Source organism: Calonectris borealis, chromosome 8 (genome assembly GCF_964195595.1).
Source record: "Calonectris borealis chromosome 8, bCalBor7.hap1.2, whole genome shotgun sequence".
Taxonomy (NCBI): domain Eukaryota; kingdom Metazoa; phylum Chordata; class Aves; order Procellariiformes; family Procellariidae; genus Calonectris; species Calonectris borealis.
In genome coordinates, this window is record NC_134319.1 from 20,992,793 (window position 1) to 21,018,431 (window position 25,639).

Sequence of the window (25,639 nt, forward strand, 5' to 3'; positions counted from 1 at the left end):
TAAAGTAAACTCTTGACTTGCTCCTGAACAAAAATAAACTGTTTGATGGTATAACTGCATCTACACTAGGGTTCTGCCAGGACAGCAGTTAGATGCGATTTTATTTTTAGTATTCCTAGCCTACATAAGTATGTGAGCAAGACTTTTAAATATAGACCTAGCCTTCGTATTTTTCTTCATTAGAGCTCTAGCAGAATGCCTAAAATGTAAACCACATCACAGAAATTAAGTGCAGAATATGGGCTACAGGAACAGCATACACTTACTACTTTCATCAGGTATAAATTTGCTTTCTTCTTGTTATTGTAATATACATTACATAAAAGAGAAAAAGCAGAATTATCTAAATCATACACTCAGCGCCTCATAAAGGACTAAAACATATCACAGCCAGTATAAATGAATGTCAAAGCCACTGTGCATTTTAAAAGATCAAATTTTGTAATTTACCCAACTGCATATGACAAACATGAAATGGAAATTGGGGAGAAGTATTTGGGGGATAAATGTTTTGCACAGGTAATAAGGCTAGCAGAATTTCGTCATTCTTACAAACTTTAAATTTTGATGGATCATTGACTATTAATAATTTTAAAATTTTGCCATTTGGGAGTTTATTTTTTAACATTGCCACAAGGTCGTTTTCTCCCCATCCAATGGCAACTTCTACATCCTAACATTAAAACAATAACTACCCAGAAAAGGGCATTTCCCAGGGAGTAATGACTGGCTGGGAGGAGTTGATGGCCCGAGGCACTGCTGAGGCCCATTAACCCTGGCCAGTTATTAATCACCAGGAAATGCCCTGCACCAAGGTTGTTATTACTATTTTAAGCACAGATTGGGGGAGGTGAAATGGACATCTTAGTGTACAGTTTTTTTTAACGCATGATGCAATTTCCTTTGTTGCAGTTTACGGAAGACATTTCTAGAAAGAATGAATGCTCTGCCTCATACCCAGCCAGATTTCACAGATCATTTTGCAGCACTCTATTGTGCACACAGTAACTTACCAAACTGAGAAAACAGTTGGGGATTTTAAGAGCTTTTCTTTTCTCTCTAAATAATAGTCTGCATAGAAAAATAAAAGGAAATTCAAGCCTTAATCAGATGAACAAAAATACGCAACTCTTCATGTCACTGTCAGCAGAATTACATTCTAGAAATATCTTTAAAGACACTGTCTTTATGTTTAGTGCATTTCCTTTGTTGATACTCCTGCTTAATGACCATTCACACCTCTCTTCAAAAAAGGAATTTTTAGCAGCAACAGCCAAAGCACATCCTGAACCAGCTTCAGCTGATGCTAGCCATTAAGGAGTTTGTCTTTTCCAATAATCAAGCAGATTGGGTCATTTTCTAGGAGATGGTTGGTGAAGTATTTCAGAAACTGCTTTAATTTTCTCCTAGTTCTTACCCTAAGGCTAAAGTTTTAAAGACGCGCTTATAGCCCTCACAAAACTGTGAAAATTGTTCTTTTCTTGCAGGGATCAATAACTCACTCTCCAAATCAAAAGGATATTCTTAGCGTATGTACAAATAATCCTCTGCCTTACTGAACTGCTTACTATTTGTCAAACCTTAGCTGTGAAAGTAAAACAAACAAAATAAGTCATGGCATAGGAAAAAAGTACAGTTCTGCACTAAACTAGTTTGACAAGTTTCTCAACAAAGCTGTAGTTTCCAAGTGCAAAACATAAAAGTTTTTCTCACATTTCTCCTCAAGGTCCTAATTTGTCACCACAAACATGTACATTTGAATCATAGATTGATTGTAAAAATCTCACTGAATTTACCATGTGGTTCTATTTTCAGTTACAAATTGCAGTTTCCAGCAAAAGATGTGTGCTTTATTAAAACAAAATTCCCTCAAATTGATGGCCAGAGTGTGTGTTTCCTCCTCTTTGCCAGGTTAATAACCATATTCTTAAAAAATTAATAATAACAAAACTCCCGGAATTAATATTGTAGCAGTTGGGACCCATTAGCATGACATGTACTGCATGATCATTTGAACATGCATGAACAGACATTGTCTCTGGGTAAATTTTTAGTAGACTTTCCTGTGTTTCTATATGTAGGATCATCCGTAGTAACCCTCTGGAAATGCAGCCTTTCAAATCTTAGTAAATTGAAGACAGCACTTGAATTACAAAACCCTTAGCACATAATTTCAAACTAGTACAAAATATATCTTCATCTCAGCTTGAGTTCAAGTAATGTAGTTACATGCTAATCAGGTTGTCAAAATGTAATGCAGGCACAATGATCCAAAGGTTGAGACAGGACTGGGAGGCAGGAGAGGGTTTCCGATCCTGGGTACAAATCTAACAGCTCTTCTTTGTGCATCAACAATGTAAACCCGTAGGAATGGGTTACGTAGCTCAGTAGCCCTTCTCCGACACACACCAGCAGCAGCTCTCTAGGGCTTAGAGTAACGGTTCCCTAGAAAACTCTGCCAGCATTTAAGAAATCTGTGGCACAGGAATTCCCATAGCCTTCTCCAAATAATTTTTCCAGTCGGTTCTTTCTCAACCCGTATGTATCTCTGGCACCGGCAATGCCCTGTGAGAATGAGCTCCACAGCCACAGTGGCATGTGGTAAAGTGTCTCCAACTGTTCATTTCCACCTATCACCCTTCTGGTTCCAATCCAGCTGCATCCTTGCTGAGACAGAAAAATCTGAACTGCACAGTGTATTCAAAATGTGCAAAAAAAAAAAGAATCAATACGCTGGCATAATGATGGGTTTTGCTTTGTTCTCTCTTCCTTTCCCAGAAATTCTGTTTGATAAGCTTTATTTCAATGCTATTCAGCATTAAGCTGAGATTTTCATGATGCTTTCTACTGTAACCCTAGTATGGTTAGCTTAGAATCAATCACTGTATATACAAATTTAGTGCTGTTTTATCCCATGTGCATACTACATTTATCTTCATTTAGTTTTATCTGGCAGTTCATTGGCCAGTCACTCAGTAATGCAAGATCCTTCACAACCCTTTATAGTCAGCTCTCATCTTTATCTCCCTACAATACTTACCATTACCAGCAAAGTTTATATTCTTGAAATTCTCTCTCTTTTCCAGATAAACATTTTAAACAGCACAGAACACAGCACAGATCCCTAGGGAATTTTACTGGAGCTCTCTATCCGCTATGAGAATTGAGTATTTATTGCTTAACATTGTTTCCTTGTTTAACTAGTTATTTATTCATGTGGGTTTCTTCCCTCTAATCTTAAGGCGACTTAATTTCTTTCAAATCCTTCAGTGAGGTACCCTATGAAACGCTTTTGGAAACTCAAGCTCACTTTATCGGCTGAATCTCTTGATGTCTTCAAGGAACATTTTTTAAGGCATGGCATACTACACAAGGGGTTTCCTTACTCTTTTTGTTCATTGTTTTTTTCCCTTTTTACTAATTTTTTTTTTTAGAAGAGCTTCTACCAATTTGCATACAAGGATTTAAGGTCTGTAGTTCCCCTGACCTCTCCCAGAAAAGAGGTGTTACATTGACCACGTGCCAATTCTCTGCTACTTTTCAAGCCTCAAGCAGATCTGCTATAGCCAACACTACTATCAAAAAATGCTGATGATAGATGAGAATTTTCCTGTATTTTCTCATTTTTATTTACTAACACCTAAGTCTCCAGAAGTGAAAATTTACAGCACCATATTTTGTAGCTCAGTCCCATCTCTATTAATATTTAGGTCATATGAGGCTTGAGCATTTTTTATGCCTTGTGGAAGAGACTTTCCCAGAAAACTTCCTTCTTTATAAGAAAATGTGATCTCAAAGACTCAATACATCAACATTTCTGTTACTAGCCTCTGGTTTTGTTCACTTACTCTTACAAATAGAAACTGCTGTGCTTACAGAAACGGACGGGCACTTCTGGTGTAAATCCACCGTGTAAATCAGAGTTCTTGTTGAAGTCCTCCTTAGACTGCACAGAGGAAAATGCATTCTGCTAGGTCATGAAGAGCTGAACCAGGACACCCTCAGGATGGGGGAGAGTGGAAGCTCCCCTGGAACAGGCGGAGGTACGCTGATAATGCGTCTGCTCTTCTTTCATGTCAGCTCTCTTCTCTCTCTTTTCTAGGAAGCATCTTTCTGTACTGTTTTTCATCCTCCCTTTTCGTTGTGGTGAAGGATGAAGAGAAAAAGGGAAGGTGATCATATGCTCCATGTTCCAAGGTCTCTTCCTTTCTTCCCAGCACAACAGTCATTGGAAATTGAGGAGTCTTGGCCATTCTTGCTCTCCACACTGGCTAGGGCCAAGTGGTTTAGTTCCTGGGTGAGGGAACCAGTATGAGTGCCTTATTCCAACCTCATCCTCCCTTTTCAGCTAGGATTTCCTCTGATGTTAAGGGACTAGGCCTACTGCCAGTTTTCTGTAGTGAAAGGGATCTTTTCCATATGGTGAATTTAACAACTGCTGTGTGGGTTTTTTCACCTCCTACCAAGCATCCATGACGGCTGGCTTTGGGAAGTTTAAGCGGCAGCAATAACAACTTCTGGAGTTTTTTAATGTGATTTGTGGATCTGAAATTCAGATAAGGGAACCCAGGTAGCTGTTCTGCGCTGCTGGGCACTTCCATGATACGCAGTGTGCAAGCTTCTGAGCAGCCCGGCTTGTGGCTCCCTCCCCTTGTGCTCCATCATTCTCAGTTCATGTGGAAAAGTATCTGGGCTTCCAGCAAGGGTCCTCTGATAGGCCTGAGGATGCATGGTGTGTACCTCCCCATTCAGGTCCACAATACAGTGGGTGCTGTTGGTATCAAATGAGGTCCACATGGGCACAGCCCTACCTGGTTCTTTAGAAATGTTTTATTCCAAGTTTGTAGGTGTTGTGGCTTGCCAAGATGTCTGTGACTTATCATGTGGATGCACACCTCAGTAGGTATTTGGAGTATAAAATATTTCTTTGTGATGGAAAGGCAAAGCTATCTATACTAGCCCTAGGAAAAGCAGGCATCTATGGAGAGCAGCTGGCTGACAATTTGATCTTCACTTCTTCTGAACGTGACTCCTGCAAAGATGAAGACGAAGGTTCTGCCTTTCACTTCACCTAATTACCTGTATTACAAATGCTATTCCAAATTCCAAAGTATTTAATATTTGAAACCCAAATGGTAAAACAAACTATTACCTTTTATAATCTGAATCAAGTCAGTGACTGGTATCTCGAAATAAATACTATGTACTCTACACAACATCCCACAAAACTCTGAACACGCATCAAAAATAAAAGCTATAATAAAGCCTGCAAAAACACACAAATTATTCTTAATACATCTAGTGAGAAAGCCAACTTTGATCTTTTCCTCACAGTAAAGCTGTGAAGTTTATGATTCCTCTATATCTTAAAAAAGTCTTCCACGTAATGTCCCTTACTTTTAAGTCTCAAAGGAGATCTACAGCAATTTTAGATATTTTGGTCAATTCCTCTCAGTAATCAGATTACAAGGTCTACTATTAGTGCAGACTTAGAGAGGGAAAAGTTTATATAAATATACAAATGTTGTTCACAGTCTGTAGATGAAACCTGCTATTAAAACCAGAGTTGGTCCTACAGATAAGCTTGATGTGTAGGACCCCACTTCAGGGATCACTTCGGCAAACTAATCAAACCTCTCCATGTAAACCATCCAAAACTAACGCAGTTGCAAATCTATTTCTATTAATCTTATAACTTCAGGAAATCTTTTTGAACATTGCATTTTCCTGCACCAAAAGTTATTTACAGGAGCAAGGCATTCCCTTATGCCTGTTCAATTGTATTTTTCTTGCTCTGTAACCCCTCATTTCCTGCTGCCCTCACAGAGTAGAATTAAAACAAATCTGGTTTTGTTACTAAATTTAAAAAACAAAACAAAACAACCCCCCAAAAAACCCCCCAAATACCAAAACCAAACAAAACTGGCTGCCCTATTTTTTACCTCTATGGTAGAAAAAACCTGCATAATATAAAAAACTAATTACACCATTCCAGGAGATTTAAAAACGTTAAAAAAACCTCAAAAACCAATGCTACAAAGAAGTCTGTTATCAGCCTGGGATCCAGTGATCTGTTCTCACATGCTCTCTAGCATGGCTACTCCCGACAGGTGTTCCTGGGACATTCTGAACAAAACGTTGAGCAAAAATATATCTGTAACAGTTTCAAGCCTTGAAAAGCTGCTCTCTGCTGAGTAACTGTCAGAGAGACTGTCAGCAACATTCTGCAAGCAGCAGAGCAAACATTAAGAAGGCAAGAGTTTTCAGCTTAGTTTTAGGGTCCAAGAGCACTTAATGTTTCTAGCAGAAGAGGTTTCTCAATTCAACACGTCACGACACTGATATCTGAATCACAGAATCAGTGTCACAGCTGACAATATGGTATCCCATGTACATTAGAGTCATATATCAGCCCAAACTCATTTCTGTTCAGTAATGAGGCCAAAAAGTTACTTTTAAGACTTCAGTATACTAATATAGCAATACTGAAAAATATTAAATTTGGCATTTTCTTTCAAGATCCCAGTTCTTCCTTGCAGTACAAATTTCTCAGACATTTGCTTGTTTGCGATGGACTTCTGTTGGCCCTGTAGGGAATAACATTTCCCCTGCAATCTATTTTCTTTCATTCGGTGTCCTTTCAAAGCCCTTTATCTGTACTGCTGTGACCTCCTGCACGTGCTCAGACCCAAACTAATTTGCATATTGAGGTTTTTCATGGATTTGCTTACTTTTTTATCATCTACAGGGCACCAATTACGGTTTTGGGAAGGTGGAGAAAGACTACCTGGCAACTGTGCCCATCACCTTCTTACTGAACCCTCAGTTCACGTTTTCCTGTAGAGAAGTGTTTTACCTCTTTCAAACTTTGCTCTTCTCAAGCTTGTTCTCCCCAGTGCAGATGCTAAAGAGGTTTCAGGGTAATAGAAAACCTTGAAATATTTGCCCAACTACTAGGTAGTGTAAATATACAGACATGCTTATGAAGCTGGAAGAACAAACGTCTGTCTAAGTAGGCGATTTACCAACTCAAATGAAAAGGCTGAGCTATGGCAAGCAAAAGGTTTTGATGAGGAACAGCAGCATGCTGTTTTGATGAAATGCTTTTTCTGATGAAACAAGTGCTACCACCAATATATCCCATTCCCTCGCAATCACCAAAAATGATTCGCACGATTGCCAGCTTCACTGTGCACACAGCTCTTGTTTTGCTGGCACACGAAGAGGTACTGCCACTACCAGTATTCGCAGTTCCCAGCACAGATAATGGCCATATTGTAGCTAATGTCAAATATGTGAATATAAAATTTCAGCAGTAAGTTCTCTTCCAAGGTTTTACAATTTTCTTTTCAACTTTCTCAGCCACTTTCTACTGATTATAGTTTGTAGACTTTTGCTAAAGTAAAAGTGAAATTTTTTGGTTTTTGCACAGTTTTCATTCCTGATCATGTCATTAGGTGAGTTCTACTTGGCCAAATTCATATTTCTTAAGTAAACTAATTTCTTGAATATACCATAAAACGCCGTTTTCTCAGCCACATTTTGGCTGAAAAGTACATCAATACACCTTATAATCAGGTATCTTCTTGGTAAATAAAATATGAAACTAGGACATGTTGTGGCATTAGTGTTAGTTCTTTTGCCCCATTATCTAAAGCACTTCAAATATTGCACGTCCAAATTATGGTCTAATCTTTTCCACACGAACTGACAACTTTATGCATTTTCCATCTGTGGTGGGTTGACCCTGGTCAGAAGCTAAGCCCCCACCCTAAGCCACTCATTCACTCCCCACCTCCAAATCTCCCCTTTGCCATTTCAAACCAGTCTAAGCAGGCCTTAGAAAGGGAGAGTTTTCCTATTTCTCATTATGATGTTGAGATAATATTTGTATTACACAGGAACAGCTTTTATTGGCCTTGGCCCAAAATGTCCCTCTATAGCAGGGAGTAAAGAGACAGGCTACCAGACTATGATTATGGTTTCAGTAGTCATTCCTCTCAAACAAGTAATAATTACATTTCAATCTGAAAATTCTGATTATTGGTATTTTTCTTTCACTTTTTTCTTAAGTCTTAGATTAATATAGCACTTTACAAACAACCTTTTTTGGGGGACTAGGGGTGCAAAATTTGCCAATAAGGTGTCAGCTTTATACTAATTCAGAAGGAATATTTTAATATTACACTTAAGACTATGAAATTAATAAAATAATTGTTTCATCTTTTCTCACTGTCAAGTTCTCAGTCTCTACTACTAAAGAACATAAAAAATCCATTTTTTCCTTATTAATAATTGCAAAGAATGATAAATTCTATGGTATCAGATGCTATGTGTGGCTATAAGACAGAAAAATATAAATACTTAATAGACTCTCATAAAAAAACCCCTTAGTTAAGCATGTAAGGAAGATGTTTGGATATCACAAAGACAGGTCAATATAAATAAGTAAAACTACAATATCTGGGAAAGTAAAAAAACGACAACAAATACAAACAGACCAATTTTCTTCTCACTTTCACAGCTCTCTGACTGAAAGGATATTTTCTTGCTATATAGGAAAGCAGCGGACACAGCGTTTTTAAAACTGCGTCCTTTGAAAATTTAACAATAAACAACGCTGAATAATACCATATGTTTTAAATGGTCTCAGCCAAGTTGCTGAAGTAACATCTTACTGAGATGTCTGAAGTACCAGAAGGAAAGCAATCCCATTTTTAACTGCAAATCATTTTAACCAAGAAGCACCTGATTTAAAAAAAAAAAAAAAATTTAAAAAAATCATCTTGGGCCTGTACTGTGCATCCCATCTAATTTCTTTTTGTGTGTGTGTGTTTTCTGAAAAAAACAGTAATAGTAATATTAAATTAACTCAATTAAAAAAAATCCCAAATTGAAACAGCAAAGATTTTGATGATACTTCACAAGCAAACATTCAAAATCCAGACACTTTCTTTTTCTGCTTTCTTCTCTGCTTGGACCCTTACAAATATTTAATTCACTGCCGGTGGCGTTGAAGCAAGTTTCTGCTGGTAGCAGCTTTTGCCCTAGTCCACTTGAAGTGGATTCAGGGTTGAAGGGAGAAGCTAATAGAAGAGAAGACTGGGAAGGACTGCCAGTCAGAGGTAATTGCAAGCTACAAGCAAGAATCAGGAGTCAGAAGAGCCAAAGAATGAGGCCACACACTACAGGGGTGAAGACAGCACAAGGGTGATGCTAGTTCCTGATCTATAGAGGCAACATTATCCACTGAGCTGTGCCTGGTGGTCCTCTTTTGCACAACCCCTTGCAAAATTTAGTTTAAATCCTAGGCTTCGTTGGGGGAATTTAGCTGCTCTTTTTGCATTATGGTTCACTTCTTCCTAATGGCACGAGATAGGATGCTGTTGTAGGATCATCTTCTAGTGAGGTAGCTATTTTGCTCATATCCTTTTCATCTGTAAGATAAATCTTACCTTAAATTACTTGTATTACATAGCAAAAGTAACTATGTATAAATTTTGCTTTATTTTTAATATTTACTGTAGCAAGGTAAGTTTTTTTACTGTAATCACTTGTATCCTCATCTCTGTTTGGCTTTCATTTGAGCAGAAAATGTCATTCTTTGCTTGTTAATTAAGTTCACCCAAACAGTTCTCAGAAACTGGTTTTGGTTTTAATAAACTCCCCCAAAACACATGAAGTTTAAAAAGCCTTTCTAGAGGAGTGAATAGGAATTGGGGGAAAAAAAAATTCTGCAAGCTCTAATTATACAGAGTATTTCAAATTAAGCACCAAGAGATTTCTACTCAGTGAACAAAAATCTGTTTTCAGTTAGCAACAAATTTACCATTATAATTATGACAGTTCTTAGATGAGTTCATGGGCACGTTTTAAAAATCCCTGTGAGCAAAGCCAAGGTCTACTGCTGGTGCTGGTTCCCCCCTGTCCATGCAGGCATTAACAACCTCAAAGATGCCACAGCAGCAGCCACAGCCAACGTGCAGGAGCTGAATTCACATTCTCGAAGTAGTAACTCACATAGTGAGGGATGATCAGAAGATGCTCACCCCGGGAACTATGGAAGAGTGGGACTTCTTCATCCCACACAAGAAGCTAGGTCTCAGAAAATTCAAATTTTCCTTTTGAAATTGTTGCTAGCGCTTTTCATCACAGAAGAGAAGGGTTTGGTCTCAAGCACAAAATGTCGCAATAGATTTTTGGTGAAGACTGCAATGGGAGACCATTCCCACAGCAGAACTGGCCAACAGCCTGCCTGCATGCAATATCCAAGACTTTGACAAAGGATGTTAAAATCAAAATCAAAGAATTACAATATTGTCTTTTGGTTCACACTTTCACCATGATGAAGCCCAGTCACAAAAAAAGTGACATGAACCTCAGCAAACCAACACACAGTCTATCCGTAGTGAAGTAGGATATTAAACATGCAGCACTTAACTTTTACTATCAATACAATGTGTTTAAACACTTTTATACTTGCCGATGTGTACATTTAAACTCCAGGAATAAGGAAAAAAAATGATTGTCTTCATGCCATAATATATTCAGGAACGTTCACTTATTTTGTTCATAGTTGAACCATGGAGGTAATAACTTCAAGACAGAAGATATGTAAGCTCTGGGATTTCTACCTCTATCCATTCGAGATAATGATTGAGGTGAATTTTACTTTCCACCTCGTCGTTCTTATTCACTAGAAGAGTAGCTGAAAACCATTTATGCCAGCTAGCTGGCGTCATTGCTCCCAACTTTGATCATTACCTTCTAGACAGATATTCCCGACAGCCAAGAAGGCTCTAACAAAACTCTATCCGGGCAGTGAAGTTAACTTTAAGTCAGTATTGTTTTTTTTCTCCTAAAGCAGCCAATTGCTTATAAAAATATTAGAAGTATCTTTCACATTTGGATTAAGAATGAAAAGAACAAAGATTCCTTTTATAATCAAATTCAATTCACAATGAAAATTATTATTGTAAGTTACATCTTTAAATATGATCTGAAATGCAAAATTATTCACAGCAGAACTGACAAGCATCCACGCTGGGATCAACTCTTTCCCTTTATATTATCTATTTGAATGTAAACATCAGCCTAGCTAAAAAATCATGACCGTTCTCTGTTTGTGTAACAGTCATTTCACAGAATTTTCTGTCATAAAGATTATTTGGATGGACTTTTCTGGTTTTTAATAACATACTTGTATGTCAATAAAGCAATTGACATTCTATTTAATAAATATTAAATAGGTGAGTTTTCACAGATCTATAAACTGGAGATTCTAAATATGTATATTACATCTTTATGACTGAGTGGTACTTACGTGATTTGGAAAGTCAGCCTTCAGTTCAGCAATACTTTTACACCAATATGCTGCTGTTTTCTCACTGATCAGTTCAATGTTCAGAAAAGAGCCTTGGCCTGGGCCATATATAGGACCTGAAGTAATTCCACGCACAATCCTCGGAGAAACATTGGTTACAATATCCTGCAAAACAGTGAAACCTTTCAGATTGACTTTCTAAAGTGAGGCACATATCAATGACGTCTATGACATGACATAAACTGAAACGTATCAGGTGTTTATAAAATGTACTAAATGTTATGAGTAAAAACTACAATAGGCCAGTTCTTTAAATTAGCAGATTCTCTAATTAGATTCTCTACATCAGAGGAGAAAAACGTTTGCTGTGTGTGTGAAATGGTATGGTAACTATCAAGAAAATGGCAATGTGGGGCACCTATAAACTGCCATACAAAACATAATTTAAATAATGCTTTTGTGTTGGGTAGAGGGCGTACAAGACTTTGTGTAAAAACCTGTGTAGGCCTCAGTCACGTAACAGCATACATGTGAACTATCCTCCCCAAAGATGATCAAAGTCCACGTCCTACGCTAACAGGTGAAGTGCAAAGCGGTGCTGCAAAGCTGCCTCTCCGATGAAAAGTCAGGGTCACAGGTCCAGTCACCAGCAAAAGCATACCAGTGTACCAAACTTCACAAATGAAATTATATGATTAAGAGAGATCAAAATCAAAAAATAAAACCAAAAATACTGAAAATTAAGATCAATATTGTAAAGCACGACATTTCTGAAGGTCAACATGAGGTTAGCAAACAATTTTGAAACATACAGCAAACACATAAAATGTTGACTTGTTTAGTAGTCTTAATTAAGCTGCAATGTCACCGTATCTATATTAACAAAGAACTATAAATTCTGACATTATTTAAAACTAAAGAGAAACATAGATGGCAAAATGTTCCTTTTGCCAATTTCCAATTAAAAATAATTTTGAGTAAAGGTCATTTATTTACAAATTTATCAGAATTATTTGTTTAAGTACCCCTCCTCACCATCTTGTCATTTTTAGTGAGATAACATGAACCTCCATTAGTATATTGCAATTAAGGTCAATTTACATATTTTAATTAAGAATCATCCCGTATAAAACAATTAGGGTAATAGGCATACTAACTGGATTTCATAACATTTGGACGTTTTTCCAACTAGATAGACAGGAAACCTTAATTAGCATTAATTAGCACTGATCTGCATATGTTTGATAAGGCATACCCTTGCCACAAAAGATTATTTATTCCTGAATCTGCCAAATGCTGCAGTTACAGAGGATAAAGGGACTTTTCTTCACATTGTATGTAAATTTGAGGTAATCTTCATTTGCTTATAAAGTTGAACTACTTATGATACAGAAAATATGCACTAATATTTTATACTGATAGATAATTATATATCCATTTACCTATGTAGAAATCATACAAAGTAATCTCCCCAGTTCATCTATTTTCAGGCCTAATAAGTCTGGAACATGGACATCACAATAATTTTCCTATTATAAAATTTTCCCTTTATCACAAAAGCTTCACCTCCCTCTCAACAATTAAGTTATATTTTCAGAAAAAAATAATTCAGAACATTTTACGAACTTATGAAAATCAAAACCAACCAGCAAAGTACACTCCCCTCACTCCCAAAACAAATTACAAAAACTGCAGTTTATGCAGAAGAACCATTTACATCAGTTTGCTTCGCATTATCCTCTTGAGCGTTCCACTCCTTTTAAATTGCCTCACGGGAGCTTGTGCTTTGACTTCATCCCAGGAAGCTATTCATATATACAGGCCAGTACTAACACATCATCCAGCGTGATACAATATGCAAAGTCAATGACTTAAACGCCAGCAACATGACCTTACTCCTGCGAGCACAGGGGGCACATGGTCATTTGCCAACAGATCAAGTGACTTTCGCCCTGCTGCAAGTGACCATGAGCTTCCTTTTTGCATGCTCCAAACCAGTCAGAAGCTATGTAGCTACAGTAGCATGGCACTAAGCGTGACCTAACAGCCTGTCTGTTGGTGGGAATTATTATTCTTGGGTTCAGTGCAAATTATGGTAAGAATCACGTGGTATGATTTCCATTTTGTGGCAGCTTGTGTACGTGCATATGCCAGACAATGCTTGGAGCCACCTCTCGTACTGTTTGTTATCTTACTATGTGCGTGTTTTATTGTTCTTCCAGCCTCTCTCATTTTACTACAGGTAAGAATTCAAAGACTGAGATATTACAGCATAGATTATACCTCTTGCGGGACACTCACAAAGCCTCAGTCTGCTTCCATGTGAAAACACTCTGAAGTTTTTGTATCTGCCTTGGGTCTCCCGGCAATCTCTTCTCTCTTCTAAGAACAGAGACCCCTGTTTAGACCCTGCGACTGCTGCCAAATCCCCATGGCTTCGACTCACACTTTCCCAGAGCTCAGTCATAGCCGACATCTGAGTGACAATTTCTCTCTCCAGGATCCCACAAAGTTGAATCAGGTAATGCACAGACTTTGCAAACTGTCTCAAAAGCAGCCACTCTTCACTTTAATGACCACAAGAGATACACAGAGCCACATGGAACAGTAAACACACATACATCTCTCTGCCTACGTTTCCTCACTCTTGATTTTTCCTTGAGATTTTGTGAGATCCCCTTTGGTGCTCAGGGACCTTCCCCTCCCATCCCCCACCGCAGACAGCTGCTCCTTTGAATGGTGGCTCCTGCCTCTGTGTCACAGGACCCCTCCGCTGTGTCCATGCATCACTTTATCTTTCCTGATCAAGCTGCTTCTGCTTCCAAAAATCCTTCCTGGCTTTGAAATCCAAACATTACCACCTGGCTGCTTTGTCTTGGTTTCTCCCAAGAGGGATACGCTGTCCTTATTTAAGATCCCATTCCTCGTTTGCCTCTCCTAGCTCAGAGTAAGCTAGATGGAGAGAGTCTGTAATGACTGACACGCTGGCACCTCTCCTGTCTCTTGTTAGCACATGACAGCCCCAGACACAAGGAGGCTCACAGTTCATGGAAACAAAATGGAATTTATAACTTATGTGATGATTCAAGGAATCTGTCTATGTACCTACAGAATAAAATCACACAAGTGACAGAAACGAAAATTGTCTCCGAGATGAGTGTGAAATACCTACACAGAACTTGTCTTACCATCATCTTCCTCTTCAGTCTCCTGCCACATCTACGAAAGCTAAACAGGGAGAGAGTTAGGCAAAGGATCTATTGGCTGTGCTTAGCCAACTTCACGTCCTTTGGTCATAGGAGTGAATTTTACATGGTATCACAGGTTCTTTCACTAAGATGGGCAATTCTGGTGGCTGGTCAACTGTTACTGCTGTCTCCAAAACAGCAGGTAAGGTCAGAGCAGCTGAAATAGCCATAGTGCTCCAGCTCACGGGGTTTGTGACAGACCAACTTCTGGTGTTTTAATTGAATACTGATTTTCCCTGTTTGTAGGAATTGTCCGCCAAAAGCTGGCACTCATAATTTCTTTTCTTTTCTGAAACCCCAGCTTTTCCTTTTATCCCAGCTATGCACACAACCCTTTTGTTGTTAATAAAAATAGTTGTGTGCATAAACAGCCACAATGGAACTGGAGCAAGAAGCCTGGCAGGAAGCACTTCAAGGTTTGAACCTAAAAACTCTTTTGAGTTTAAAAAAAGCTGACTGCTACGGAGAGATGACCTGACTGGTGAGTTGGTCTGGTCCCCACATGCAGTTGAAAGTCGCGGTCCGCATACAGGAATAGGAGAATGTCCCCAAACTCCAAAACGAATCAAGTATCTTACCTCCCCATGTGATGGAAGCAATAAACAGTCCTTGGGAAAAATAGCACAAAGCTTTCATGTACTCTGAAGACCAAGGATAGAAGACTTTTAATAAAGAGCAACTAGGGGAGAACAAAGCTTATATCTGACCACACTAAACGATAAAATTCACTATGGGAGAAATTACTAAAAAAAATATTGGCAAAGGTAAACAGAATAGTCCATAGAAAATTAGGTTTTTTTGTAGAGAAATCTTGTAAATTAATGTAGACTTGGGGATTAGGGAAACCGTATACAGTACTAGATTACAGCAAAAGAACTTGGTTTGAGGGAGTTAATACAAACGAAGAGAAACAGTGACAACAAATGGAATCAAGGGCCAACCGTGAATCATGAATATTTCAGTTAGTGAATTTCTTCTTTTGCCTAAAAGCTGATTCTTTTCCCCAGGAGAGGACAGCAGAAACAATAATATCAATCCCTCAAATATATCTAGCTCAGGACATCACCTAAGAAAGTGGTGCTACACAGATAAAAGCACCAATATCCTGCTGCTTTTGGATTCCCCTTTTCTGCTTATGAACAATTCTGGTATTCTGGTATCTTGAGACTGGGTTGATTTGCATTACACATATATTTCTGTTCCTGTTGATTAATTAATTAACACACTTAAAAAAAAAGACCCGAGGCATTGATCAGACCCCATTTGCTCTAATAATCCCTGAACTCTGCAATCAGATCATTGAATTCTAAACTGCTTAAGTCTAATGGGCTGGGAGGTTTGAGACAACATCTTAAAGATAAAGCCCAAACACTCAGCACTTTTTAGTCAGTTAAATTTAAATAAAGGTGCAAATCAAGTCATCAGCCCATGCCTTACTGTTCAATCTAAAAGTTATTTTGCTTCACACTGTCCACATTTGCAGTTAGTAATTGCCACAGGTTTTTGTATTGTAAAAACACAACCATGTTGTTTAAGCTGAGAGAGAGAGACCTTTACGTTTGGGCAGCAGGGACATTTTGAATTTTAAGGGACCAAAAGGGGTGTCCAGCAGAGTGTTAGATCATGCAATAAGCACATTCATTGTGTGTTTCTCTTAAACTAATCAGCAGTGAAATAATTCACGTTGTGAATATTAACGTTGTCATGTGTAGGCGTGGAAGTTAATGATCCGTAGAAATGAATCAAGCCATTCACCTCTCTCTCAGAGTTATTGTTTTAGGGGAATCAAGGCATCAGCTCTTCATTAACTGGGTTCACATTTTTATTTCATAATCATGTCTCCTACAAACTAAAAAAAAAATCTTTGGAGAAAAATGTTGTGTAAAGAGGTCAGTTGCAGGAATATATTAAAACAGTCTCCCAAAAGGTATGTACCACAGCCTCATGCCTATTCAATTAATGTAGTTACATTAGGCAAATATAAAAAAAAAGAAGCAAAAGGATAAATCTGTATGCTTTTTCATATCAAAGCTCTGATGCGTTTCTATTGATTTGCAGAGCTTGAAGCATTCTTTTTTGCCCATTTTTCCCAAAATATTACAGCTAATGGTATTTTAATGAACACCTGAAATAACAAAATTGCTTAAGAGAACACATAGGCATTTATATTTGGGATATGGAAAGAAAATTAATTAACTGTACCTTTAATTAATATATTAACCTGTTGTACAAGTATTCACTCCTGAAAGTACAGGTGTTCTGCAATGTAAGTATCTGCAGCACAATTAAGGTTTCAAATAAGATTTTGGGATTTTGAAAATACATTTAATCACACTATACCAAGTGTTAACATGAGTTTTCTTCACTCTGAGAGGCTTCTATGAGACACAGAGAACATGCCTTGCAGCATTGGCCCCCAAAGTCAATGAAAGTCACTGCATACTTCAAATTAAGCTTTTCTCATCTTCAACTTATGAAAGCAGATAGGAATTAGTGACCTTTGTCAGTTTCTTTTCATTAATATGAGAAAAAGATTTAACACAATGAGCAGATTACTACTTTTTACAAAGTTAATTTATTTGACCGTTCTTTCTTCTAGGGAGGGAGGGCATTATACTTGCCAAATGGAGTATCTGTACATTCCCGGGGTTACTACTTACTAAATGTCAATACGAACACTAAGGCAGTCACACTGGCCTCTTTGTGAAGAAGAGATTACCTTATTAAGGTAATTTTAGTCAAGCATCTCAAACCAGCATATTTCAAGTTAGTAGACAATAAACTGCAATGTAAAAAAAGCCCAAATGTAAGTTTCTACTTTACTATATTCAATATATTCTTCTTTACTTGAACAACAAAACACAGTAGCTGAAAAAAGCAGGTATTTAAGCAAATTATGATGTATTCCTTTTCCCCAGATTTTCAAAGATGTATTGAAGAGGCGGTAAAGATTTCAAAATCCAGTATGTGTGAAATGTTTTTAGAGCTTATTTTCTAAATGCTTTAATCAACCCCCCAACATCAAGATTCAGTTTTCCCTACAGTTCCCGCTAATTACAGTAGAACTTGATGTACACTTTCACCTATGTAAAAATATGGAAGAGGAGACGTCCCCCTTTCTCCCTAATATCGCAGTAGTTAAAGCATTCTGGAAATCTGGCTCACTGCTGTTTGCACACCCTCATAGATACGAACGGCATCACAGACTTATGTCCTCGTAATTCCCTGCCAATTCTCACTCAAGGTCTTGTGACAATTTGCCTCTTCTGTGACTCAGCTGTCTAGCCAGACTGTGTCTAGTATCACCCCTTCTGGAGTTTTAACCATCCACAAAAGGCAAGTGAAACCTGCAGCAACAGTACCACTTCATGCAGCACTGTTCCTATACATCCTTTCCAAGTTGTTCCTCACCTTCTCTCCCCCACCAGAGCTCAGACACGTGACATCTCCCTAGGGTTCCTCTTCTGAGGCCCAATGCACTGACTTGCTCTCCCGAATTTCCCCAGGCTTAGAATTTTTTCCAGCTGAGCTTGTCAGGCTCCTTTTAACAAGAAGCTAAATCCACAGCAAGGACCTCTACAACCACAAAACCATTCCATCAGGTACAACCATGCAGGTTAACTATTAATTTCCATGAAGACCTCATCTGCTAGAGTAGGATTTTTACAACGTATAGTGAGACTTACTGGCTCATGGAGCAAGGCAAGTAAATTTGCTTATGATTTCTGCCCGAGGAGGTTTGATGTAGCCACTGGCACCTTCCAGCGCACAAACCTCCGTTATGTTGCACACAATGCTGCCCATTAAATTTGTAACACTTGTATTTAGCATTTTATTTTAGTGAGGGAACAGGCCAGACTTTATTCTTCGCATATGAGTACAAAACCACAGAAAGTCACTGCCTCGCTCTGTCCTTCTCTTTCCCTCAGTGAATACGGGAGCATTTTTAAAAAACTGCAACCACCTTGACAGAAAAACTTATCTCAGAACATCCTACCATGCAGAAACTGCTCTAATCTCTCCACCACTAGATATGAGAAATTCAGTACCATAAAGACACCTCCTTTTTTTCATTGCTTTTGTGAATGAAGTCTAGACCTAGCCCTCTCTTTCCTCTTCACTGCTTTCCTTCTCTTGAAGACAGATAGCATATAATGATAAAATGATATAAAATAATTATTTTTCAAGTTCTCTCACCAAAATAAGAACTGAATTTAAAAATCTATTATTTCCTCAGCCTTCCAGGATTGTTCACATTGGTGATTTAAAGTATAAGTGTTCTGATCTCTCCCCTAGTACAGAACAGATATTGAAAAAGATCCTTGCTGTTACTTATAAATTACACTTCTTCAGCTTTTACATACAAGATCTAGTATGCTATAGAGGGGAAGAGGATACTTCAAAAAATATTCTTATCTGTCTTTTGACGCTGTTTGTCATGTGTTTGCAAAGGTGAAAGTACCCAAATCTGTACGTATCTTATATCCCAAAAGTCTGGAGTACAAAGAGAGCTTGTAAATCTTCTTTAATATTCCACTCTATTTCTAGACTGAATAAGCTGAGTTATGCAAACTATTTTTAAAAAAATAGACTCTTTCCTCATAAATGTTTTTACAACATTAAACTACCCCATTTGTGTTTATTAAACCAATTTAACACTACAGCTCCAGCAAGCAAGCTAGCTTTCCAAATCAATAAGCTAGCACAGAAGACTGCAGCCCCATAAGGGAAAAAGCAACGCATCAGGATTTTGGAGAAAAACTGCTGAAGCACTCGTATTGTGTGAAAGACAAATGACAAGTTAGAGGTTTAGTGACCATGTATTTGATGTTTTTCTATACTGTCCCATTAGTGCTTTAAGATTTAACCATGAGAATGCTTGAGAAACTTCAAAATTTACAGACATTGAACTTAATTTCTACCTAAGCTTTTATCATTGCTGCTTGCTTAGCACACCACCTTTCTTACTAATGCAATTTTCAGACAGTAGGCCATCACTACCGATAACTTATGATTAAGATAGCAAAATCCCAAGCTCTTTAGATAACCTTACTAGATTAGAGTATAAAAAAAAATTTGTTTACCCTCTTTACCTCAGAATAATCTTGGGACAACCCCATCCCCATTGCAAGTCAAATAAAACTGGTCTGCTGCCCTTCTTAAAAAAACGGCAGTCCCCCAATCTTTGTTAATTCATACATGATGGTTTGACTAGAAGTCCTAATTTTATAAACTAAAGCTCCCTAAAGTAATAAATGAGGAGATTAAAATACAAGACAAAAGCAATACAAATTATGAGTCTAAAAAAGTAATGAGTATAATAAAAGTACAAAAAACTGGAAGAGTAACTATAATGTTTATGTCAAATGTATAAATATATATTTTCCAGTTCAGTTATATATTTTACAAGAAAATGAAGTTTTGGTCTTTGTTTACAACTACGTTCACTTGAGCTTTTTTTTTAAAAAAAAGCTTTTCATAATACGAAGCCATAACGCTTTAAAATTAAAACAAAATTTAGTATTTTTCTTATTTTTGACATATTTGCGTGTTTTCTAGACATTAGAATGTAAAGACATTTGTACTGTAATTACAAAAGATCATTTTTAAAATGTATTATGTCCTACAGCACTTTGCCTTGACAAACAATTACTAGATATCACATTCAAGAGAATACAAAAAGCAATCTTTATCACAAGGTTAAAATTAGTCTTTGAACAAAAGATGCTTTCAAAGCAGATCCAAATTCTCATCAGCTTTATATCACTTTCTCTGGGAGAGACAGGGAAGCAAGGGAGGGAGAGAAGAGAAAGGGAAAAAAAACCTGAAGGACATTTGAAAAATTTCTTGCTAATGTTCAGTGTGAGCACACATTTTATCAGTTTTCTGATAAAGGTGTAAGCAGTAGGACATGATTAAATTTCTGCTGTCAAATTGCACTGTGGTCAAAAACTATACCCATAGAAGAAGAGAGAAGCAGACTTACAGTTCTTGACAGAAAGTTGTATCTGTATTCAGACATTCACTTTTGGATCTGTTTTTGCAGTGTATGATTCTTAGATCTCAGTGTTTTGATATAGTAAACTACCTAATTGATGAATGGTTGCTTTAGCTGACTGATGAGAAAAATGTTCAGTAATTGGTCTCAAAACATTAATTCATTTTCAGTGAGAGGCCACAAGAACAGAAAATCATGCTTAAACATCCCAGACTTCTGTCAGAAAAAAATCTGAAGCTGATCAGCAGATTTCTCAGGCTTTGGTTGTGGGGTTTTTTTTGTTGGTTTTGTTTTTTAGAAACAAATATCATTTCTCTACTCCAAGAGCTTTCCCAATGTTTGGAAACAAATAGCATGCAAGCTGTAGCAGAAGAAAAAAAAAAAGAAGAGAAAAGATATTCTTCAGCTAACGAAGAAAATTAGAAATAAGAATAAAGCATGGCAAAAAACACAAAGCAAGAACACTTAGTAGCAAGCTCTTTAGAAATTTTCTATCCACAACTTTTTCACAAATGATACAATTTCCAACCAAAAAAAAATTTCTTATTTTTCCCTGGCACAAATGTTGCTTTGTCTGAAGGTTTTTAGTTTGCCATTTAAGGAACCAGAGCTTTCACAGTGAAGCATTTTTTTCTGGACTGTGCTGTGCACCTCCCAGGAGACAACCCCAGGAAAAACAGTCACTGATGAAGAAGTCAGCAGCGGATGGTCAACCCTGCCATTTTAACTGAAGCACAGAATTCAAAATACCAAAAAAAGCACACCATCTTTAGAACTTTAAGTAACCTCAGCTCCAGGAATACACATGAAGCTATTCATTGTACTATATGGACTGTACTGGGATCTAGTAAAAAACCAGCTCTTTCAGAAATCACTGCTTCAGACTATATGAAGTGAGATGCTCGAGACTATCTACAATGAAACAAAATGCTATATCATAACAGCACAGATAATCCCTGAGGTACTAGGATAGAATGTCCTGAAACTGTGTAAAAGCTCAGTTTTACTCTCCTACAAGTTATATCTTTGTGTCAACAAAGTATTATTTGTGTAGCTTGGAGGAAGTACCTGATGAGCTTTATCGAAAAACCTAAACTCTGTATCTGTAACTCACTTATGTTCTCTAAAATATTGACAAGGCATTTCTGGATAATAACCCAGAGCAGATGCTCACAAGTGATCAACATGACGAGACTGGATTCTATTACTCCACTGCAAGCAAAACGTTGCAATGCTAGTGATTTGAGGGGAACAGAATGGAATGAAATAGGAGTGCATAGATAAATAAAACATCTACACGGGTTGCAGCTTTTGACCTGTATCCTAAAGTGAAATTTCTGTGGCGTGGCATGGGTTCTAAGGACCTGTGTACATTCACAAAGGTGGAAAATTAATGCATAACAATTAAAATATACTAGTCCAGTTTATAATGCTTACCCTTGGGACTCCAGTGGATTTAGATCATAACAACTTAGCTTGCCTTAAGAGATTAATGCTTTTACAGACATCTAAAAGTATTAGTCCATTTTCAGCTGTCAGGGAATGTCATCATCAAATCAGTGATCAAAACTTGTTGTGAAATGTACTTAACTGACCAAATAAAGGAGCAGCAACTCTTAAGGCTTCATTCTAGGCAAGTACTATTGAATGGTCCCATGAAATGGGAAGGAAAAGGCAGTTTGAAAAGTATCAGTCTAAGAAAACCAGGCAGGAACCAACATAGATAAGGCCCAATAAAAAAAAATAAATAGGTAAGACCCAGGAAAAAGAAGGAAGAATTACATGACACGTTTGCAGCAGCAAGTTTGGGAGAGTCACTAAGGAGTTATGCTTACAAGGAGAATACAAATGGATTCTCTTCTTGTACTTTAAGAAGAGGCCAAATTAACATAGTTTTTCAAACGTCATCGTTAGAGACAACTCAATGTTTTTTTCTCTAATACTGTTTTCTCATTGCTAAACAAAATACCGTAAGAAGGTAGCGGGGCAACATCAATAGCGGCAGGTTCCTAAAGTGATGAACTAAAAGCCAAGACACATAATGCCACAGAATGAGCTCCTTTAGATAAAAAATGGGAGAGAATTGCAGGTAGTCTCATAATTCTAACAAAATCCCTGACAGAAACAGCAAACAATGAGAAAATGGGTTCTTTAAAGCCCACAGCATCTAGGATTTTGCACTCAATGTATAGACACAGAAATTACACAAACAAACAAAAACTCTAATACAGTAACTCTAATGTCTGCTAATTAAGCATGTAACTTCACGCTTGAAAAAAGCAAGGAGGTAACTATTTACTTAAGAGACAATACTACATGGATTAACAAAGCTCCTGTCAACAACTCCGGACACCTGTACCAAGCTCACTTACTGCCTAATTAAATATTAACACGTCCTGATAGAATCTGTGGTATAATTTTAATTACTGTTTTCTCATAGGGAAGCCATATAATAATGTATTTCTAGCTATTCCTAGAGGTTGTTTTGTAAAACTCCTTTAGTAAATTGTGAACCATCACTAAAATATTTTCTTCCAGATTACTATAAGTAAATCAAGACTATTATATTCTCCTAGGAGGAGGGGAGGATAGATGCTTCCCTTTAAGGGGAGAAAAATATGATTTCTTCAATAATCAAGAAGAAAAATCTTTTAACTACAATCCTATTTAAAGAGTTGTTAAAATTCTCGCACAAAGAATCAACATTGGGGAGTTACAGAACACCAAAGTTATATTTAAATTTATGTATAATCCGAAATATTTTTACTGCTGGATTAAGTAATTAGGAGGAAAATCACATGACTCCCTTGAAGCATGTATTTAAATTTTCTGCTGGGGATGAATTGTAAATATTGAGGTAGGTCTTGTACCTACCTGCAGCATTTTCTTTTTCCATTAGGATTAAGAATGCTTAAATACTATAAACATTGATTAGCATTTGTGTATATTTAGGGGTGAGAAATTCAAGGAAATTATAGCAATTCTATTTGGGAAGGTATTTAAATAGCTAATACTATAATTTTCAAAGTTTCAGTTCTCCAGGTGGCACTAAACAATTTCAAGTCATAGACAAAAGGGTACAGGGAAGGTGGAAGGGTTTCAGTATCTAGGGGAATATTTTGTTTTACATTCGAATGATAATTATCCGTAACGCTTCTACTTTGATAAACTAAGCTCTTAAACGTTAACTTTGTTTTGACCATACTCCTTCCATCTCTTTCTGTGCAAAAGTCCCATTGAAGCCAAAGGGTCTTTTGCATGAGCAGGGATTGCAAGGCTGAGCCACCTATCATTCTTAGAGCCTGAGTGTACTTAGATCTGGATAACATAATTGTGGGGAAAAACAAACCATGAAAATATCAGCCCCTATGAATTTTAACTCAGCACTTTAACATCTTGTAAGAGATTCAAACTAATTTTAATTCAGCACTAAATTTTAGATGGGATCTTTAAAACAGATTTTGATTTTTGCTAGAGGCCTCATCTACTTTAAAATCCATGAAATAAAACTAGTATTTTCCTTTTTGTATTGGCTACCAGAATGGGGACACACATAAGAGTATTGCATGCAAACTGTTAGATTTTATTTTCATAGACACAAAAGCAGTTGAAATCATACCAGAATAGATTTAAACTAAATAATGAAAATGAAATAATTGACAAAACTCCTTTGAAATTACTTCCCCGTGAATCAACTTGCAAGGAATCTCAAATTTTCCACTCCAAATTAGTTACCTGACTTAGTTACCATTTTTGTAGTGACTAACAGGTTTTTCCTGACCCCCTGCATCATGGAATGAACTCAGCTAGCACGTTATGACTGATGAGGATGCAGTACAGCTCTGGTAAGAAAGCTGAGACTGAACTTCGGGCATCGTGTACACACCCCGGTGAGGGTCTTTGGGAATGCAGATCCTGGGTGGGCTGCTCTCAAGAGGGGTAGAGCCAGCATGTCTGGATCTGCCATCAGTCTCTGAGAGCACCGCGTGTTCATCCATCAGTCATCTCAAGAGGGACCACACACAGGCTCCATAATATATAGAGAGATGACTTTTCCCTCTTGAGATCCTGAAAGCGGAGATTTCCAGCCTGCTGGGCTGATTCTAGTTTTCTAGACTGAGCTCTTAATAAATAAACATTCAGTGTTTGCACGTGTTTCAACTTCTCTGACAGACAAGAGTCCGTCTAGAGAAGTGCTGAAGTTTACATAGAATTTTTATGCCAAAGGACGAGCTCTGATTCCCATCCGCTTGTGGCAGACACAGAGGGCCCAGTCTCAAGTCTGGTTTTCCTCCAGGTTCACCTGAAGTTTTCTCAGCAGTAGGTTAATCATTGCCTATTAATTTTTTTAAATGCCCAGGAAAAATGATGCATTCTATCAGCTTTTAAAAATCAGCTCTGTGGGACATAAAGCACAAATTTAATAACGCAAAAAAAGCGAAGTTCATTAAAATGTTCTTGTAAGAACTGAAAGTAGCCATGATACATGGAAATTCCTAGCAAGATGATTCTCCTGTTTACCACTGAGAAAAAAAATTATTCTGAGCTGGCCATGTTCTTTCTCATTAAATGTATAATAGGTCCCAAAGCCTAGCACTCTTTGGAGTCATTGCTCAGGTCTGTCAGTTAAGTAAATATGCTTATCGGAGGATCTAGCAGACACACATAGATAGGGTAGACATGAACTCCGTTCCCCTTGAAATCAATAGGAAGGTAGTTGTTAGAGACTACTATTGAGTTAGGGTTTCATTTGGGGAATCTGTGGTAAATGTTCCCACTACTACTGCCACAGGGGTGTAAGAAAGAACATGATGGCTGTGGCTACATCTCCGGTGCTATTAATGGCAGAGCCAGCTGAGACGTGCTACAAAAGGCTTATGCATGCTCAGAACTGGAATACTAAGAATAAATCTGTCCTCAGCTAGAGAGGGCAGCCTAACCTGCAGGCTCTTTGTTTATTCCAACAGAATATTGATTTAAAACTGGGACAAGGATTCAAAAGCCTTCTGATACTAAACGTAAAAAGTCATACACAAAGTTGTATAACGAGAAATATGTTTTTTCGCCCCA

At 37.5% G+C, this 25,639-nt stretch overlaps 1 protein-coding gene across 1 annotated transcript in view; it reads right to left on the bottom strand.

Moving 5' to 3' along the window:
* Positions 1-25,639, bottom strand: part of DPYD (dihydropyrimidine dehydrogenase) — a 364,617-nt gene that overhangs the window by 131,883 nt on the left and 207,095 nt on the right. Inside the window, exon 14 of the mRNA XM_075156366.1 lies at positions 11,324-11,488. Within this exon, the coding sequence (XP_075012467.1) occupies positions 11,324-11,488 (165 nt within the window). The remainder of the gene's footprint in view (positions 1-11,323; positions 11,489-25,639) is intronic.